The sequence below is a fragment of the Triturus cristatus genome, chromosome 5_1 (genome assembly GCF_964204655.1).
Source record: "Triturus cristatus chromosome 5_1, aTriCri1.1, whole genome shotgun sequence".
NCBI lineage: Eukaryota > Metazoa > Chordata > Amphibia > Caudata > Salamandridae > Triturus > Triturus cristatus.
Genome location: NC_140587.1, coordinates 528,269,271 through 528,290,603, shown reverse-complemented (window position 1 = coordinate 528,290,603; position 21,333 = coordinate 528,269,271). Strand labels below are relative to the sequence as shown.

The following is a 21,333-nucleotide window of genomic DNA, read 5'->3' as shown; positions in this document are numbered from 1 at the left end:
TTTGCAAACGGAAAAAAGGCTTGCTACATATGGCCCCTGGACTTTAGAGTAGAGATGCCCAAATAGATTCTCCACCTACCTGCAATCCCCTTTGCACCGTACAAGGACTCCATTTGCAGCACAATGAACGACTTGCACCATTTAAAAAGAAAAAACGAATAAGAAACAATATCCCTATAGTACATTTGAATGAAGACACAATTACTAAATCTAAAGAAATAGTTTAGCAACAGCATACTTACAATCGTCTAAGGCTAATATGGGAGAGGAAAACCTTCTAAAGGTTCATCTTCATGTTCCATTCATCCTCTATGAGAACACTGATTAACACACAAAAACGTCAACCTCAAAATCTATCTGGGTTTATTAAACAGACAATAAAATCACCTAAAAGAGTAATGTGAGAACTTTACTGAGTTGTTTGAAGAAAAAAATAATAAGATCGAATCATTTATAAAAACCACAAATAACCAATCAATTTGAACTTTACTTTCAAAATCGCAAATCTACCCTGTCATAAAATCCCCTACACTGACATTATCTGTGCCATCTCTAAGGCCAATAAAGTTTATAACACCATTCTTGTTAGTGTGGCTAAATATATCAGTCTACATTTTATGTCTTATTGGACTTGTGTGATCATTGTATCTGTAATTCAGGGTGAAGTACCAAATAGCCTTAATATTAGTCAGTTTTTCCTCTTAAAAAACATCAGGTTTCTATGAGGATGTTAATGCTTTAAGCCTAATCACATTGTGTCTATTGGCAAAACTTATAGCGACCTGCGTAGACTTGCAACATAAGGTCTATATAAAAGAGGATAACTTTGTAGATGACCTTCAGTCAGTTAAAAAAAATGTTTTATTTCGACCATAGCCTTTTCAACAAAATGTGAATACATACAAATTTACAGTTACAAATAACGCTAAAGCTAAACCAAATTTACAAATATCTAAAAAGCAATATGATAAAGAAGTGGTAATCCGTCTACACAGTGAAACAATCCATATACACAGTGAGCTTGATATCAATACACTAAAATGTAGTCAATATATAAACTATAAATGTCTCTTAACAGCACATAAGAATCTCCACCCTGCACATGTCACATCGAAGAAACTCATATTTATCAACAATGTAACTGCTTCACACCTATTTAACATTCAATTTTTTTTAATTTGCGAGCAGCTAAAAAACAAAAACAATCTAATCAAATATGTGCAGCATCACATTTAAAATCTAACCCACAGGTACATTTGTTCTTACTATCTAAAAGATTATACTTTACCACTGAGTTTTGCAAATACAGGACTCAGTACGACTCTAAATTTTAAAAGTGCAAGCCTTAAAGATTCATTGTAGAGAGCATCTATTTAAGGAAACCCTTCACCATTCATCTATGATTCCCGCAACAAACAAGTACAAGATTAACTATTTAAATACTGCATGTCCCTTTCTATAGCCTGGTTTCTGATTATTGCCTTGAGCTCCTCTCTTGATATCCTCCAGGATATTTCCTGTATTATAGATGACCTCTTCCATATTTCTCATAACATTAATATGACAGATTGAGCCCATTTTAATTCACTATGCATAATCTCCATTTGAAAAAGCATTGACATTTTTTTGAGTCAGACTATGCTTCAAGTGATTCTAAAATCTAATCACCTCTGTGTAGGCTAAATAGCTCCAGGCTATCAAATATGTTTCCATCCTTAACACTTAAAGCATCGGAGAAGGCAGCAAAGACAAACGTCTTTTTACACATCCACCTTTTTCAAGATCCCACTCAAGTTTACCATTTTAACATAGTAGTGCTACTACCCCATATTGAAGTTGAAGGTGGATTATTGCTGTATAGGCCAATAGAACTGGCCTCAAAGAAGGAACTCCATATTCTTTATTGAACTTCCTAAGTACATTAACCCACATGAGTGCCTTTATATCCATTAACTACCGCAACTTCTGTTTTATCCAAATACCATTTTAATTTGGATTTTCTTTTCTTAAAGAAGTTCTTTGGTTTTATCCAAATTTACAATAAATGTTTTTTGCACAGTATTTAAAGATTACATCCAACTTTCTTTGAAGGCCAATTTCTGTCATATCCATAATAACAAGCTCCTTGGCATATAAAAGGCACATGATGTGGGAACGATTCATTTGAGGATTAAATTTATTCACGGTTCCCAAAAGCTAGAAAGATTGAAAATAGGAGAGGTGCTAATACACAACCTTGCCACAATCTGTTTTTGATTGCTGTTTTTTGAGACAACGCTCCATTTTTGTCTACTTCCACTTCAGCACAGTTTTCTCTATGCAAATCCTGCAGTTTACGGTGGAGCCCATTGGTGATCTCGGAGTTCACTAACACTTCCCACAGAGCTTCTCAATCCACTGAATCAAAACCTGAATGAATGTCCATGAAGCAGCAATACAAACTGCCTCTTATTTCAATGGATTTTCATGCTAGGGACTATAAACTGAAACAATAATCAACTGTAGAGTGCCTCTCCTTGAAACTACCCTGTTCAGTAGGGATTATAATGTTGTCCTCTGAGTACGCTCAAGGTAATTTTCGAAAACACTTTTCCACCCACATCTGGCAGATTTATTGGTTTGTAGTTGTGGGGATTCCTCACCATATCATTTTAAAGCTAGGTTTTATAACAGCACCCTTTCAACTTTCCAGAAATAACCCTGTTGTTAGTATTTTTGGAATACAAACTAGAACATCCGGTACCACAAGTCCACCTTTGGTTTCATTGTAACTGCCAGTAAATTATCAGGCCCGGCCGCTCTTGTTAATCTCAAGGAATTTATCATTTTCTTTATGACCAACTGGGAAAATAACACCCTTATCTCTTATTCTATCATAAATTTATCTCAACCTTCAGTCATGATTCTGACCAGCTGCAACACAGAGACTGCTATCCTGAAAACAGGGGATGATTCCTTATGCGTTGTGGACTCTGGTTATTCTTATCTTCTAAATCCTCTTGCCTTGTCTGATGCTTTATTCCCATGGACCATTTCCCCTTAATGGATGCACTAAAAATGCATGGAATTTGGCTGGATGGCATTGAAATGATTCTCATCTCATTTAACAAACAGTTCTCAACTAATAACAATTTGATACTCTCTATCAAATCCTCGACCTCTTCCACAGTGTCTATCTCGGGGTACAATAATAGCACCCACCAGCTTTAATCTCTACATTCAACCCTTAAGAATACATTTTTTTTAAACACATTGTTATTTGTCAAGGCACACATATACTGCAGGGCTCTGCTCTCCAGAGGCGGCTGCATGATCAAACCATACAAAAATCATAGCTTTGACAGTTTTCACATAAATGAAAAAAGAAAAAGAAATACCATACATAAGAACATAACGATTTACCCCAACTCCCCCTCCGCCCGGTCGCACATAGTTCAGGATAGTCCTGAACAAAACAGATTAAACATTTTTTTTTTAAAAGCAGGAGAACCTGTCCCCTCGGGCCCCCCCACCCAGCACCTCCGCCCTCCAAACATATGTAAGTGGGTCAGCCCAGCGGGTGGGCATCTGTCGCTGGCAGTGGATCTAACAGCAGGCCCCGATAGTCTGCCCAAAACCCCTAAGAATACATTTTGATATCCCATGTACTGTGGTTCATTTTTCTCCTGATGTTACTAACTTCTATCTAAAAATCTCCTGCCCTGGCATCTCTCCCTCAACTCATCCCATTAACAACCTACATTTGCGGACAACCCAACAACATTTGAAGAGCATTCATGGAGTTTTGTTTTATCAGGATAACATCTTGGTTATGGTAAAGAATAAATATGGACATGAGTGTATAACAGTGGTTTTAAATTTGTTGGAGGAGAATAACCTAATGTCAGAGTACACTAAGTGCAAGTTTGCCAAGTGCATATTCTGTTAGATAATGTGATCATAGAATTGATGCACATGGAATAAAACCTATGAAAGAGTGGATTAGCAGCTGAGATTTTCCTCCTGTGGGTTTGCTAAAAGGATGCATCTTAAGATGGATGTTGACGATGAAATTCAAGTTTGTTTGGATGAATGACTGTCAAGATGCCTTTGTTGCTATTAAGAGAGAGATTTGTAAAGCTACTACTTTGCAAGGGTTCAATCTTAGTTAAGTGCATGATTACAGCCGACGCTAGCAAATAAAGGTTGTGGTGCAGTATTAATGCAGTTCAAGGATCGGAGAAGTTTGTGAGACTTTAGCTTGTATGTGTGGGTTGGAACATTTTTGATCATATCTCTAAACAATAGAGTTTGAAGTCCAGGTGGATCATAAGCCCCTCCCAAAAGTAAATTATAGAAGGCCTCTCCATACGTCAGTACACTTTCCACGAGGTTGCAGGAATTCCAGTATAGTGTATGTTATGTACCTGTGCAAGGAACCGAGCACAAGAGTGCTTAAGAAGATTACCATTGCCTCTGAAGGAAACTCCACAGAATGAGTAGAAAGACTTCCATGTTGTGCTAATTAAAGTAGGAGGTTTGAGAAGCATGGACAAGAAAGAAGGGTTGGAGCATATCGGAGGGGTGCAGACCTAACAGAGGTTACAAGATTTGTTAGTGATGGATGGTCCAACAAGATGTAACTTGAAGATGTTCTTAACATTTTTTAGGAGGCGAGTTAAGAGAGAACTTTGCATTTGTAATTAGAGGTGAGAGGGTAGTGTCACCATCTAGTTTAAGGGAGAAAGTGTTGAGACTGTGCCATGGCAGGTATCTGTGCATGGAAAAGAACAAGAAGAGTACAAAGATCCTATTGATGACATGAGAGTAAGTAAGTAAGTAAATTACCCCACTTCACTGTCCATCGTCTTTGGCATCATAGAAGCAATTTTAAAAGAAGTAAGGGCCTGATTACAATGGCGGATGGACATCTGTCCATCCGCCATTGTCTAGGGGATGGGGACCGCCCACCTATAAGGCGGCCGTCCCACATATGGCATTACAATGCGGCCGCCACCACGGCAGCCGCAAGTGCCATGTTTTCCATTGCGGCGGTTCCTGCTGGCTGCAGCACCCGCAGCAATTGAAAGAATGCAAGTTTAGCATTTCCCTGCACTACGTGGCAGGCACCACTTCCATAGGAGCCCCCCAAGTGCAAGACCGAACAGCCCCTGCTCAAGGGCAGCCCGCAACGGGCCCCCAAAGTCCATCCCCACCAGCCTTTCCATGCCAGGTGAACTGCTATAGAAAGGCTGGTGGGGACAGACCATCACAATCTGACCGGCGGTGCCTAATGGGCACCGTCGCCATTCTGGGCTATGAAGGCAGTCCGACTGGCGGTCGGATTAAATCCAACTGTCGGAACTGTGGCAGTCGGATTTTCCGACCGCCACGGTACCGCCCTCCGTAATAATATGGCGAATCGGAAATGGATTCACAGTGGCGGTGAATCCGCCCCTAAATTCCCTGTTAGGATTGTAATAGATTCTAGATATAAATACAATGGGAAATGTTAGAATTGCTGTTTCATTAACCACTGTTACTACCTCACCCATAGCAATCACAAGCTACAGTGCCATAGTGTGAGCGCCAAACAGATATACCAAATGAATAAACAAGTGATTAAGTAGTCAGAAACCAGACCGCAGCACCTGCAGCTCTCGCCCTGATTTTGCTGAATGCTTAAATTCCACAGCTTTCGTTTTCAGTGTTGCAGCGCCCAGACACCATCACTGTTAGGCTTCATGTTAAGAATAGATATTCTTAAGATTCAGTCCCATAACCTACAGCAACAGTGTTGCTGCCGCCACCTCGAAAACAGAAACGTTTTATGATCCATAATGAGGGGGTGCATTTCAAAACAGAAAAGGCTGGCATGGTTGTATTTAGAATGGATAATGTGTAAATCTCACCAGTAAGACAACATTATTGGGATTCACCCCATTTAAATTGAAAGTAAGGGAAGAAGCTCCCTTGGTGAGGGGAAGATTAAAACAAAAACATCATTGTGAGTCTTACATCCACTCAGGTCAACATGTTTCAGCCCTTTTTGTGACCCTACAACTGGATCCAGGGTTTTCTTCAGGACCAGAATCCTGCTTTCCCTATGGTGTGTCCCTGTCTAAACATACATAATCATACTCAGCACACATAGAGATACAGTACCAGTTCTAATGCTCTGCTGCGAGCGACAATACGCTTGTTATTTTAGTTTCATATTGGCCTAGAATATGAGACATAACTATTAAAATTAAATGCAGACTTCTAGACAGAACAATTAACAATAAATAACGAAATGGGGCATGCAAAGAAAAACCATGGAGGGCTACCAAAGCTGGCAGTCCCTGATAAAACATACTGTGCCATTCTTGTGTGAACACTGCAAACATAAAAGCGCACTTGTGAAATGTCACTCCAATGCACTCATAGTGCTAACACTCGTGGAGATGTGGGGAAACTGCATATATCCTGGGTATTCACACGATCCCTTACACTGACTTTGGCAAATTGAAACTCTATGGAGGAGTAAACAAGGGGAGCCTTGTAGGTGCACACTACAGAAAAAGGAAAGGCTTGAGATTCAATGTGAAGCCAGAAGACGAGAGCAAAGGTCTGGCATAATCTCGCAGTGGTCACTTACTTCATCAAAGGTCTCACCCAGTATCAACACTTATTCAGCATTTTTTAGCTAATCCAGACGATGCTGGGAGCTGATTCATTTTGTCCTTATGAATGTTCCCAACTGCGAGTAAGACAGGGCTCCTATGACATCAGAGCACCTACTACGAGCGTCTGGGAAACAGAGTCACAGGTGTGGGAGTTCTGAACGTAGTATGGCTCCCAGATGTGGGTGTGCCTGCTCAGGAGTTAAGAGCATGGTGAGGTTCCCACAAAGTAGAGAGGCCCGGCAGCAGGTTATTGGGGGCCTGGGGGCAATTATTCCCTCGCCAATTTTGTGTATGTGTGTGATGGGAGACATCCGTTACAACACAGTCTTTACACCGCTATACGTTTACAATGTGGCAATTACAACGCAAGTCGTTACAACGACTTGCGCTGGATGGCGCTATACACTAAGTAAAAGTATGATTTACTATTCCAACACCTTCCCTACTGTTACGTAGGCTGGAGTTGGAATAGTAAATCATACTATTCCTAAGTCCAGCGCCCTCGAGCGCAAGCCATTGTAACGACTTGCATTGTAATAACTGCGTTGTAAACGTTTTGCGGTGTGAAGACCGCGATGTAACGTCATATATGCGTGTGTGATTGTGCAAATCCCCCTAGCAATAATGGGGAATCTGGAATAATGGGAACTATAGTTCCATGGGTAAAGATACCTTGCCATAAACACCGGCTAATAGAACAAGTGTGCTAATGCACGTAAAGGGCATATTTTGCATGAGGATCTTTCCTGTGTGGGATGCTAATTGAGCAAAATCAAAGGGACCATGGGTATTTCATATAAAATTCTATTAAAAGAATATGTAAAAATGGGGACTATTTTTGGGGTCATCTGTTACGGTGATATTGAGATCGATGTTTACTGCCCTTCTCTGGCACTCTGCCCCTCCTCTAGTTTAGTCCCATCCCCTCTGACCTTCTGTTCACCTTATCAATGAAAAAATGCAATGCACTGATGTTTGTGTGTTTCTGCTCCCACAGATCTGAAGATCACAGGTACTTCAAAAGCTGTGTTTGGGACTCCCAATGGGTGTCTGGCGCAGTGCCCGGGCATTAGCCCATCAAGCCCATACCTTGCACTAATCCTGACTCTAGCATTAGGCATATCAGAATGATCATCTGTTTGATGATCTCTACTTGGATTTTGAGGTATATCATGACCTCGTTCACCTGATGGTTCCTTTAAATAGAAAGTCCATGGTGGGAAAGGAGCAGTCCTGTTCACGCGAAGCCATTTGTTGTCCTTAGTTGTAAGAAAGTGTTAGACTGTATTTATTGCAATCGCCTCTTCACATGGCAGTTGTGCCTCCTGATGAATTTAAGAAATGCAAGCTTGAAGGGTGTTCTGTTCCTCTGTCAGCACCCCTGGGACATCCACGGGTACTAGATTCAACTGGAAATGTGCATGTCACATGTCCTACAATCTCACTCGGTATTGGTAATTCAGTTTTTTTATATGTGCGCGTTAATGCTGGTGTTGCTCTCCTGTTTGAGTTCTTGCACAATAATAATGTATAGAGGAGAAGTCTGAGCGAGGATGCGCCCTAGTGTTTTTGTGATGTTTAACCATTCGGCGTAAACCATTCGTTACTATCAAGAGGGTTATCTCCTGACATTCCGCGGAGCTAGGACTGTACAGTAAATAATGAATTGTGGGATGCAGCCAGGCTTGCAGAAAATAACTATTTGAGGGATGGTGCACGAACAGAAAGCTGTAATTTTGACAGGTGGCAAGGTGTCGTGTCACCAGGTCCTCCTAAAGCCTTATATCTCATACCTATTGATTAATGGCTCTAATTAAGGAATGAAATCAAGCATGTGAAGACAGGGGATCGCTTTAGGTCGTTGTTTGGTAGTTTTCCCTTCCTGGCACACAACTCATCCATCTAAATATCACTGCTTTTTCATTTATTACAGCTGGATGATACCAACAAGGAGCTAGAGGGGGTGCATGCTAATCTAGTAGTGGTCACGCAGGAGCGGGATATGGCACAAGCTGAGGTAAGAGAATAGTGAACACAAAAATGGTAATGTGGCACTGTGGAAACATTTCCCTTTACTATAGTCTTGTGTAACCTTGGAAATGTATTTCAAATAATTCACTTTATCCAATACTTTGAATGGATCAGCAAAGGAACACATTGTCACCTCATCTAAATTTCCAGTCTAAAAGAGTAATGCTTGTTTACTAAATCAAGATGGCTAAATGCGCAAGAGAGTATGTGACACAGTCTGGTCAGTTGTCCAAGGCGATAATAATGGATCCTGTGTAAAGCCTACAGTGCTTCATGCACCCCCACATTGCTAAAAAACTAAAGGCTAAATATTGACATGCTGTACAACGAAAAGGACCCGGGGGTGTGAAGAAGGAAACTCGAACCCTGCCCTCTCCGCCCTCCCACATCGTCTGCACATGACTCTGCCCGCCATATATGACAGGCGTTCTCTTCTTTGGACCACTATGAGAAATATGCTATGAAGTAAAATGCTGAGGTCTTTCTAAATTTACCGTACTCACTATAGACAGATGTAAGGTCACTTCTGTAACAATGATTTAATGAACAATACTGTGACCAGCAATTTTGCTTTTTGGAGTTTGTCCACTTTTAGAAAGAAACCCTATTGTAAAATAAATGTATTCACTCTTGTACATGTAGTGTGCAAGTGTGTGTATGTGTGTGTGAATATAGATCAGAAAAGATATTGACACATTTCTTTCAGTGAACTCGGCAAAGAGGAGAATAGCCCTAATTATTTAGTTATAAGTGTGACTTTAGCCTGACTACCGGTGAATATAGTTTTCAGTCTAGCTTGGTTCCAGCATTACAGGGCTTTGTAACGATGACGTTTGTGTTGCATTCGTGATGATCAATGCAGACACTATTATTGAGAATGTGTGTGCCATACATGTATGCACCTGGCTGTATACAATATATCTTTGATACAAATGTGTGATATATTGTATTGGTTGTATTAAAAAGACATACTGATGAAACACTTCATTTTCCATGGGTTCCTGTAGTATTCTTCACTAATAGAAATTGTTGGCCATACCAAGTGCAAGTGTGTGTTGAGTACGGGTGTGAGAGACACGGATAGAATGTTTATGCTGCGTTAATATTCTGTACATGAACAATGCCTTTTCAGTTAATTACATTTTCCTTCATGCATGCAATAAATTATCTTCACATATAGCCTTATTCTTATTATGCAGACTCTAAAGCTGTCCTCCTAAGATTAGAAAGAGCGATAGAATCATTGCTCACTGAGGCAGGCCCTCTTTCAGCCAGCTATGCACATTAGAAAGATGTTACACACAGCATACTTTTAATAATGATCATTTGGAAGATAATTTTAGCATCCACACAAGGAAAAAATGGATTTTTGATGAGTTCTCGTATGACCATATGTGGTATTAGGCAGTGTGAGGTATTGCCGCCGAGCTCATTGCTTTCAAAAATCAAAGTTAAATGGTTCATCTATCATCAGAATTTGTGTCTGGGCGACTTGTCTGAACATCAGTATGATTTATGGTTTGAATTGGAGGAGTCAACCATGCATGTTTCTTAGTTTATCGGTTTATGCTGTCTTCAATTAAATGTCTATAAACACAGTGATGGCTTTATGACGTTGTCCATCAATAGGAACGATCAGGTTTTGCATGAAAATGTGTAATTTTCAGAAAAATAACGACCTTGCGACTTGTGTCTGCTCTGTTGTGTATGTGATAAACAATAACCTGCACAGAGAAATATCATTTCATGCTAGCATGGCGTGCCTGCAGTTCGACATGTAATTGCTCGAGCAAGCCCGTAGCTACTGCACTGTCCCCACATGTTTTTTTATTTCTAATTATTAAAATGTGTAAAAATAAAATAAGTACTGCCGAGCCTGTATATGAGAAACGCGCGGCCAGATAATGCAGGAAATAAATGTCTCCTGACTGCTGTTGTCAGTAAAGACGTGTTTCGAAAGCAAAATTAATGTTACAATCTATCATTGAAAATTCATTCAGCGTGTATGTTTCTTCCGAAGCCAGAGTTCTAATAGCAGGCACAGCAAAGTGCAACAAAAATAACTTACAATAAAAAAATAATTTAGCAATAAGAATGAATGGTATACTCGGGCTTTCATATTCCTCCTGGACAATGAAGATTGATCCCTGCACTCCTCATATAAGAATCTATAGTATTCACAGAGAGCTCGCGCCCATCCACAATCATTTTCTAAGCAGCTGTGCCCCAGTATGGCTATAGACAGTTATGAATCTATTCTAACAAAGAAGAAAAAATACGAATTAGCATTTTTGCTCTTAAGAAGACACTAAAAAAACATTCTTTACAATTCCTGTGTGTCAGAGAAGGAGCTTCAATATTTCAGATCCAGAATGTGCAGCTTTGTTCAATGAAGAGCATTAGTTGGTTAATGCAGCCCTTAATTGAGCCACAGAACAGAAAAATGTGTTTTGCATACTACCAGGGACTTTAACATGTGGATTGATGATATGGCGTGTCTGTTTACACTTGCTCCCGTGTCACCCGCCTTACCTCTTCCAGGTGGCACCAGGTCTGCTCTTTGGGTTACAAAGTGGATTTTTAAAAATGTAAATAAATGTTCCATCTTGGCAATTCAGTTCAATTCGATTTATTGGTGTGGATTTCTTCAGAAATCAACAATATATACAGTCTTAAATGAATATTTAAGAACCTAAAACAAACAAACTGCATATAAATATACTGCAAATACATTTTTAAAAATATTTTTTTTTAAATGTGTACAAATTGCGGCACACACATTCATTCAGAGGTGACTTTGCTAGCGCAATTGTCATTGGTTTCAAATGCAGTGTATTTAAAACATAAAGGTTTTAAAAACGACTAACACGCTTCTGGTTTTGATTTACAGAGACAAACAAACAACACATGTGTGATGTCTTAAATCCTACCCTAACATAAATGACCAATGCTTTGAAAAATTATTTAGTGATAAGATGCCCAGCTATAACATGATTATAAAACGCCTAGTGCTATGGTCCAATGTACACTTCAAGAATCCTTGGTTCATCTTAAAAGAAAGGCTGTCAGAATAGGGTTTGTAAATTTCCAACTGGGAGCAATGTGCAATGTCCCATGGACAGCTTAATCTGGTCAATAGATTTATGAAGAACAATTTTAATTGTGCTGTAGTCTAGGGGTGGGCGGAATTTGCGTAGTCGCGCTACGCAAAGCTCCGCGAAACGATAAAAAATCTCTGCGAGCATGCAGAAATTCTGCGAATATGCGAAATTGCTTGTTCGCGATGCTTTTTTCCTGTTCGCAAACGCTGTTTGCGTGCTCGGGGGGCAAATAGCTCGTGAACACGCATTTTGAGAATGCAAACAAGCAATATATTCCGCGAAGCCGCGGAACGCAGAATTTTGGGCAATTCCGCATTCTCTGCGGAACACGAAATTACCCAAATTCCACGAGCGGAACGGAATTTACCGCCCAGGCCTACTGGAGTCCACAATTGTAGATGGGGGATGATAGAACATTGAAATTTCACTAATGCGGTTTCAAGATTAATGCGAAAAGTGTGTACACCTACTTCTTCCTTAAAAGTTTTGTTCTTCAGAGGGGCTCTCAAAATGACCTCAGATGCATGGAGAAGGGAATGTGCCCATCTGATCACATTAGCCAATGATCTAGAATAGGCGCTAAGAATGAAAAACTCTAATTGCAATGCCTGAACAGGGACTGCTTGACTCAGGGATACTATCTTACGAAGGAGCTTTCCTTCAAATACATTTAAAATGTAACACCTACATATTGGGATATATTCAATGTGATAGCAAAGAATAGGAGGTATCTTTACCTGATAGACATCTAAAAAAAATTAAAATGGCTCCTACCCGAGTAACAGCATAATCTTTTTAAAGTGCCTGAGTGCGCTGATGCCTTGCCCTCTAAATGAGTAAAGAGTGTGGTGATTTCTAAAGTTTGTGAAACTACCCTTCCTAAATATGTATATGTTATGGCCATCTCCACTGACCTACCACCCAGCTTGCAGTCAAAAGGACGGTATTATCTCTTCTCTCTAAAAAGGTACCCGCTTGGTTTTGGTAATTTTTGTTTTTTTAAAAATTGCCTCTGCATATTCAGAGAGCACATCCAAATTGCGCTGGAGGCCAATGGGAGTCAGATAAAAATGACCACATCATCTGCATACATTAAAATATGCATATTATAAAGTGCCATTTTTAACATTATTAAAACAGGCAGGCAGATCACTTAGGAATAAGGAAAACAGAAGTGGGGCTAAAATGCACCCCTACTTCAGGCCATTTTGGGTTAACATTTTTGGAGTCAGTCCCTTATCTCCCCATTAGAACTCTGCACCAAGTAGATTTATGAAGTGCAACAATAAGTCTTAGTACGTCACTAGGGATCCCCAGTCTAACTAGTTTCTTTGAAAGGGTAGATCTATCAACCCTATCAAAAGCAGTAGAGAAGTCAACAAACACACTGTATACAACTTGAGATTTAACCACCATGTACTTATCAGTAATAGCTTGCACAATAGCAATTTTATCAGTCACAGAATAAACCCGTTTGGGCTAACGGTATCACGCCCTTCGTGTATGTCCAGTCCTTAAGATGGTCCAAAACACTTGAAGCAAAGATCTTTCCATAGGGTTAGGTGGGAACCATTTTATGCAGAGGGACTACGACACTTCCTGACCAAGTACTTGGAACAAGTCCAGTTGCATAGCAGTTTGAAAACAAAGGAGTGAGGAGCCTACTCCAACCTTCTGGATAACCCTGCAGGACTAATATGGCAATTTATGTCTGGTCTCATCGCTGCAGTAGATCTTGCTCTCCGTATATACATCTCTAATTGCTTCACCGTAAGAGGATTTACTGGCAGATCAGGCTCAGAAGTAGGCTTGAAGAAAACTTCATAGTTGGTCATTGGCAAATTAGTCGCATACAGGACAGAAAAGTATTGATCCGTTCATGTTGTGGAATGGGAATAGCAGCCAGTTTCATCTTCCTGCCCATGAATTTAGAAATAAGCTGCCAGAAGATTTTACTGTTTTTTTGCTCAGCGGGTTGATGCAGATCTACCCAGTTCTTAGCCATGATGTTTTTATTGATTTCAAAGCAGATTGATTTTTTCTTCATAGAGCTTATATTGCTTTGCCCCTTGCAGGTGAGGGGGCAATGAAATGTTGATGAACAAGCTTATTCAGCTTCCGGGAGAGTTCTACACCCTTTTAACCTTTTTTGGGGCATACCAAATCTTTCCGAATTCCCTCTTTGTCTGGATCTCATGGGTAGCTTCTGTGATTATCTTTTCATAGAATGAAATAGGGTTACTTTCTGCAAATAAATGGTGAAAGCGAGGTGGCATGACTACTTTGTTCAACTTGGATATGTTATCAATGATTCAACCTTGCTTACAAGCAACAAGAGCATCCCTGTTTCCTTCTGTAGCGCCCAAGATGACGTTAGTTGTACTTGTATTTTTTTAGTGCTGAGTATAATATAGCATGGTCTCTACCTAGTACAAACTCTGTTTTAAAGAACAGATGTTTCTGATATAGTTTGTGACTGGTTATGAGGTAATCAATAATAGAGAAGCCAGTGACTCCCTTTCTGGTGAAAGCAGCGGGTACATCCCCATCAGTTCTTATGTTTCATGCTACGCCATTTATTCTGTGCAGTGATTCTTCTGGGTTTATCGGCCTTTATCTTTGGGAGAAAGACCAGTTCAGGAATGGACCAAACTTCTACCAACTGCGCATTTCTTGAGCTTTTATCACAGTATTTGAAAGTTTTGCAGTAAAGTTACCCATTATTATCATTTGGGAATTTCCACCTAAATCAAGGATAGGCTCTATAGGATCAAATAGAACATTCAGCTGTATGTTGTATTCCAGGGTAGGCGGGATATAGATGTTAAATAGATATAAAGTTACAGCAGAGTGAGCGCTTGCTTCTCTAGATTTAGTTTAATCCACTGTATAATGTTGCTCGGACGTTGAACTATTTTAAAGTCCCATTGTATCTCATTTGTAGGGTAGAGAGGTCACTCTTGGCATGACCTTTCCTAACCTTGTTACAAGAACATCAATGACTAAATAATTGTCCCAGTCAAATTTAGCAATAGTTCAAGTCTCTTGAAGACAAATAATAGCTGGCCGGAATCTCATCAAACTATAAAATTTATAGGTTTCCAAACCAGCCATGTATCAGGAGATAATCACCAAGTTACCGCTAAAAGGGAAGTTTGGTTTTATTGTTTAATTTAGTTCCATTCAGATTCCTCGAGAAAATGACTGGGAGACATCGGTTTCAGAATTATCCACTTTGGGCTGGCTTTGATACCATTTCTGCCTGCCTCCTTTATCAATTTGAACTTTAGGTGTATCCATAGATTCCCAGGTCCACACCTTGAATGTTTTTGATTGCTGGTGAGGTGTCTCCATATCTTTCTATTGCCAACCCAATTTGTGGTGACATAATTCCAGTGATACTAAACCAGTGCTTTAAATGGGCAGGCACTGTCAGGTACCGTGTACCTGCAATTCTTTAATTTGAAAGGGGGAGTACCTGTACTTCTCAGCACTAGTGCAATAATTTTATTGAGAGAGTACCTGCACTTCTCAGCTCTGGTGTAATAATTTCAATGAAAGAGTACCTGCACTTCTCAGCACTGGTGTAATAATTTTAATCAAAGAGTACCCTGCACTGCTCAGTAGCAAGCAGGTACGCTGAGGTAGTGAGTACCGGCACTTTTATATTTCCATTTAAAGCACTGTAACAAACAATACAAAGTAACCAGTAGTCAGTACTGTACTTGTTATAGTCAACTGTAGATGTCAGACAATCTAAGAAGACAAAGTTAGTTGGAATCAGTCATTGAAATAAACACCAGCAAAGGTAGAACTAATTGGAAACAAGCAGAAATAAGGCACAATGTAACCAAAGAACTAAAATCCACGAAGTGCTAGATGATCCTGAAAACAAACAGTAAGGGTTATACAAAGAGTCTTTGAGGGCCAAAGTAGCAAACTTCCAATTGACAGAGAGGAAAGCACTCAAAAGAATAACAAGTACTACTCTCAATTTTATCATTATGATAGTGGAATGTCCATTGTGATACAGTTCCAACAACCTGAGGGGCAAACAACAATTGATAAAATAAAAAATATTCTCAATATATAACATATGTTTTATGGGGATTTATTCTTTTTTCATGACATTATGTTGTGGATGTTGCATTTCACAACATATTTTCCAATTAGAGCTTCATGGAAAGCAGAGATCAGAAACCTAAACTATTGCACTTTTTGCATTTCTTAATAAACCCTCTAATTAGGATACTCATTGACTAATCCATTTATATTATAGATAGCAATGTCAGTAAATTAACAGACTTATAAATGTTCGAAACGACTTAATATTTCCCCAACTCTAACCGATTGTTAGAATGAACATTCCAGTGCTGGCTTATTCCTCCTTCCACGTTTCTAAAGTACACTGCTTTCAACACCTGAGAAAATACATTTTAATCCTGAATATTGGCCTACCTCACCTGAATGAATAATAAATAAAAGGCATTTATATAGCACACAGCTACTCAAAAGAGTGTCTCGGCTCATTAAAGGCCCAGAGAGCAACCAACTACACCAACTTTGATTACAAAAGAGAAAGCGAGAAAAGAAGAATAAAAGAAGGAGTTAAGGGAAACTCAATTATTGATTAAAAAGCAGAGTTTTGAGGAGATTCTTAAAAGTAGCTAAATCTGTCATCGTTCTCAATGTTGCGGGAAGCGCATTCCAGGCCTGAGCACCGATGAACCCAAAAGAGGAGCCACCTGAACGGGCATGAGATATTCTAGGGACCACTGCCATATTCATAGAGGAGGATTTCAGAGTTCTAGAAGGAGCATTGTGGGTAATCCTTCTACAATGGTACCTAGCACCCTTTCAGTGAAAGGCCCCAGGGCCTTAAATCGGATTCTATTTTTTACTGGGAGCCAATGGAGCGCTCTGAGATGGGGGTTCATATGACTCCTAGCTTTCAGCCTGAGAATGGCTCTGGCTGTAGCATTTTGTGCCACCTGCAGACGCTTGAGAAGATATTCTGGGAGGCCAAGATAGAGTATATTCAAGTAGCCCAGTCTTGAAGTAATCGATGCCTGGACCATGGATTTCCTGCAGTCTAAAGACAGGAGTGTAAGAAACTTCCTCAGCATCCTAAGGAGGTCAAAGCACGTTCCCACCACTGATTGGACTTGGGCATTCATAGATAGGCGATGGTCTATCAAGATGCCTAGGTTCTTTACCGTTTGTTGTGCGGCGAGAGAGGGAGACATATCTTTTGGCCACCAGAGTCTCCAGTCATCTGGCGGTGGGGTGCCGAAAAAGATAATTTCCGACTTTTCCGGATTGCAATTGAGCTGATTCATTCTTAACCATGCAAACACTTTTGAAAAGCAGGTTTTGATCTTGGCTCCCTCAAGCTCCTACTTTTGTCACAAGTGAAAAGGAGCTGTGTGTAGTCAGCATTAGCAATAATTCTTGCTCTGTATGTCTCCGCCAGGACAGCTGGAGGGGACATATAAAGAATAAATAGTGTAGGGCTCAGAATGGAACCCCGAGGGACCCCCACATCCATCCCACGGATTCCAGCTGCAAAGGGAGGCATCCAAACCTCGTGGTCCCTATCTTCCAAAAAGGAGGCATGCCATTTTAAAACAAAGCCACCGATACCGAGAGTCTGGATACTGTCCAAGAGCTTATCATGAGGGATGGTGTCGAAGGCCGATGACAGCTCCAACAGGATCTAACATGGTTTTCCCTCCCGCCATCCAGGCTTTCCCTAATGTGTTCAGAGACCTCTAGTAGAGCAGATTCGGTACTATGGTTGGCTCTGAAACGCGACTGACTAATGTGGAAAAGGCTGTTGGTTTCCACATAGTCAGTAACCTTCGACTTAACATATTTTTCCAGAACCTTGGAGAAGGCAGGAAGCAGGGAGCTGGGTCTATTATTTGCTGGTATTTTAGGGTCAGCGGACGGTTTTTTAAGCAGACGCAGAATTTATGCCTACAGAGAGATAGAGGATTGTGCCTTCTCGATTTGTCAACGTTAGTGCAGAATAATTGTCAGTTGTACTTTGATGTTTTTCACGTGCGTGGTCTTTATTTGTATTTCCATACGTTGAATGAGAATAGGAATAGTAAAAGACAGCCGACATGTGTTTTGCCCTGGTGGCCCATTGGCCGTGGGCTTTTTCAAGGCAGAGCTTCGTTATGTATGGAAGTAATGTTCGTGATTCTCTAAATAGAAGGCTTTAAGTCTCTGCTGTCTCTACGGTCCAGGAACAACAGAATTTTTGCCTGTTTCCACCTAGATGGCATGTGTTCAGTATCTAGTGAGGTATTACACATTTTATTTACCACCGGATTAATTACCTGTGCTAGCACTTTTTCTGGACAGGGGTCAGTGGGGGAACCCAAAATTAGGCTTTTGATGATGGCTAGGGAGACTTGCAATGACAACGGGGGAAATTGCCGCAGTGAGGGGGCAGCTCCTAGCATGGGTACCATTGAAGGAGCTGATAATATTTCACCGTCAGAGGGAGAGTCCTCCCTCAAAGTCTCTTGAATCGTCCTAATTTTATAATGGGAAAAAGTTGCTAATACTAGAGGCCAATCGGCGGAAGCCGGAACGTCCTTCGTCTCCGAGGACGGGTTTGTGAAGGTTTTTACAATCTTAAAGAGCTCTTTACTTTTATAATTGGACAATTCTATTTTTTGGAGAAGTAGTTCTTTTTTGCCTCATACATTTCATTATAATGACTTTTAAGTGCTTGTTTATATTCACTTTTAGCACCCGAATCATAGTTTTTCCGCCATTTCCTTTCCAGCCATTTACAGATGATTTTATTGGATTTAAGCAACTGATTAAACCAAGGAGCTGAAAGTTTGGTTGTCTTAGGTGAATGCGACTGCAAGGGGGCTAGTTGGTGGACATTATGGAGCAACCAAGAATCAAGCAACAAAGCGTCACTTTCAGAGTTTCCGAGAAGAAGGAGAGTAGAGGATTCAAGCATTCCACATAGAGTCACAGGATTGATCCGGTGGAAGGCTCTGAATTTGGTTCCCTTCTTCAAAGGTGTCACCGGATGACCCATTCCCATCTGGGGTACCCTGAACTGAATAAGATAATGGTCAGACCATACCAAGGGCAGGGGAGCCTCTAGCTCCAGAGTTATATTGATGAAGATCTGATCGAGGATATGACCTCTATTATGTGTGGGGTGAAGGACTGCAGGAGCCATGTCAAGAACTGATAATGATTCAATGAATGTAGTGGCTTCCGAGTCAGTAGGAATATCCATATGAAGGTTAAAATCCCCCGGAATCATTTAATGGTTAAAACGGAGGGCAAGAGGTGCCAGTATCTCGCTAATTGAATTCAGAAATGATTTAACCGTGCTGGGAGGCCTGTAAATTAGAGCGCCAGCTAGCGATTGTAGTGCTGACAAGGTGCATTGGAAGCCAATGCATTCAGCACCCTCCAATTCACCAAGTGTGATGGAATTACATACAAATTTGTCTTTATAGAAAATCGCTATTCTCCCTCCTTTGCCGACCTGGTGATCTAATCTCAAGATCTTATAGCCGGGAGCAATTGCCTTTGCTAGGGTAGGGTTAGAATATTGTGAAAGCCAGGTCTCCATAAGGAACAACAAGTCAGCAGTAGATTCCTGCATTAGATCAAAGATCTGAAGTTTGTGTTTCTGTAGAGATCGTGTATTCAGTAAAAAGGCTTTAAATCCTACCCCCTGGCCAACCTTGTCATCACCCCCAGCACAGCAGTCAGTCTTCATGGTAACTAAAGTGCCTCCACTTACAATGAGTACAGGTGAGGGGGAAATCTCCCCCCGATAAATGCTGTTACCTTTGCATTTAAGTGTCTCATCAAGAAGTGGCTCATCACCTGGTCTGTAACACTATAGTCAAGTATATTTGTATGCTGCTCTTTTATTTTTTTCTGTGTCACAGAGATGTTTTGCATATAGATGTTCACTTTGCATTTAGATTTGCTGTTTACTATGGGCATCCATGTCTGAAGCTTTTTGATTCTTTTTCCAAAGCCCTTCCTTTTGATTCTTCAGGACTTCCCATCATGGGCTTTTGCAATGCTAGCTCTTGAACATTGCTAGGTCGACAACTGTCATACATCTTAGTTCTCTTGATGTTTAAACTTCAAGAAAGAATGGATACATTTATTATGCTCTGACTGATTACGTAAACTACTCTATGATGGTGATCTTTCTCTTGATCTGTTTTTAAGAATGTGTCCTGGAGCATCAAGGACTCCAACTTGCCTATTTTCATTTGTTTGTCTTTGTTTGGCAATTAGGATCCTTTTCAGGTTTAACATCTTCTCTTCGCTTCCTCTATGGAGCGGTGTAGTCTTTAATGATTTCTAAAGAGTATGAGGTTTTGGAGTGTTATAGACTCTGAGACCAATTATGAAGTTGGTGGAGTTGCCTTCGACCGACATCATCGTGGAATCAGGACCGACCGCATAATTACGATGCGACTGCACATGGTGCGGTCACATACTCCCATTTCCCTGTGGGAGCTTGTGCTGCGGCAGTAGCACAAGTTCCCATAGGGAAATTGGAGATTGTGTTCATCCCTTCACCTTGAGGTGCCTGCCACGCGGTGCAGGGATCAACAGTGGGGCACCCTGGGTTCCCCCCAGCCACCAACCAGAGGCTGCAAGGAGAATGGGGCCCTGCTACTGGCCCCCAAACTCGCTTTCAAACCGGCTTTCCGTTTCAGAAAGCCAGAATGGAAAGCCTGTCGGAAACTGACCATTGTAATCCCAACAGCAGAAATGCCGTGGTATTGAGATTATATCCCCATTTGTGACTGGCCGGCGGGCTCCTTGAGCCCATTGGAAGCCAGCTGAATAACTTGCCAGTTTCAATTCCGACTGCCTACTTTGTTATTAGGCGGTCAGAATTGAAACTGATGATGTTGGACCGAAAGCCTCTCACCTGAGGTCGGAGGTTTTCCGACCAACATCATAATAGGCCCCTCTGTTGAGATGTCCTCTGCCGTGATGTACTGTTTTTGTGGTATTTTATAGGTAGAAGTAGCTTTTTCATAGCCATTACATTTTATGATTATACAGCTTGTTTCTTAACATCTTTCTTTGAGTAGAGCATGATGCATTTGGACAGGCTTATTCATTCACTTTCTTAATCCAGAAAGGTTCCAGCCTCCTTTCTTAGCATTCCTTGATATTTTTTTTCTATGGTTTGCAGAGGCACTTCTCTAATTCAGACTGTATTATACCAGTTTACGTTGGTGTGATATGCTCTGTGCATATCAAACTGTGTTATTAGTAACTGTTTTGTCTACATTCTCACACATGCTGTTCTTTGACCTGATCTGTTTCAATGTGTAGTTAAAACTATGCCCTGGACACAATATTGTGATAATGTTCTTCCAACTTTCAGAAGGTGAACCTTTAGTTTTTCCAACATTGGATCTCTTGAATGCAAAAGGTACATTCTCAGTGTGAAAAGATGTGACAAAAATGAGTACCTGAATATTAAATTTAGGGAATCACCATTACTAAAGTCACTATCTTCCTCA

At 40.6% G+C, this 21,333-nt stretch overlaps 1 protein-coding gene across 4 annotated transcripts in view; it reads left to right on the top strand.

Moving 5' to 3' along the window:
- LOC146831152 (uncharacterized) overlaps positions 1–21,333 on the top strand; it is a 1,851,363-nt gene that overhangs the window by 304,550 nt on the left and 1,525,480 nt on the right. For all 4 annotated transcript variants that reach the window (XM_085605390.1, XM_085605389.1, XM_085605391.1 and 1 more), the window contains one exon: positions 8,581–8,664. In XM_085605390.1, coding sequence (XP_085461516.1) covers positions 8,581–8,664 — 84 coding nt within the window. The remainder of the gene's footprint in view (positions 1–8,580; positions 8,665–21,333) is intronic.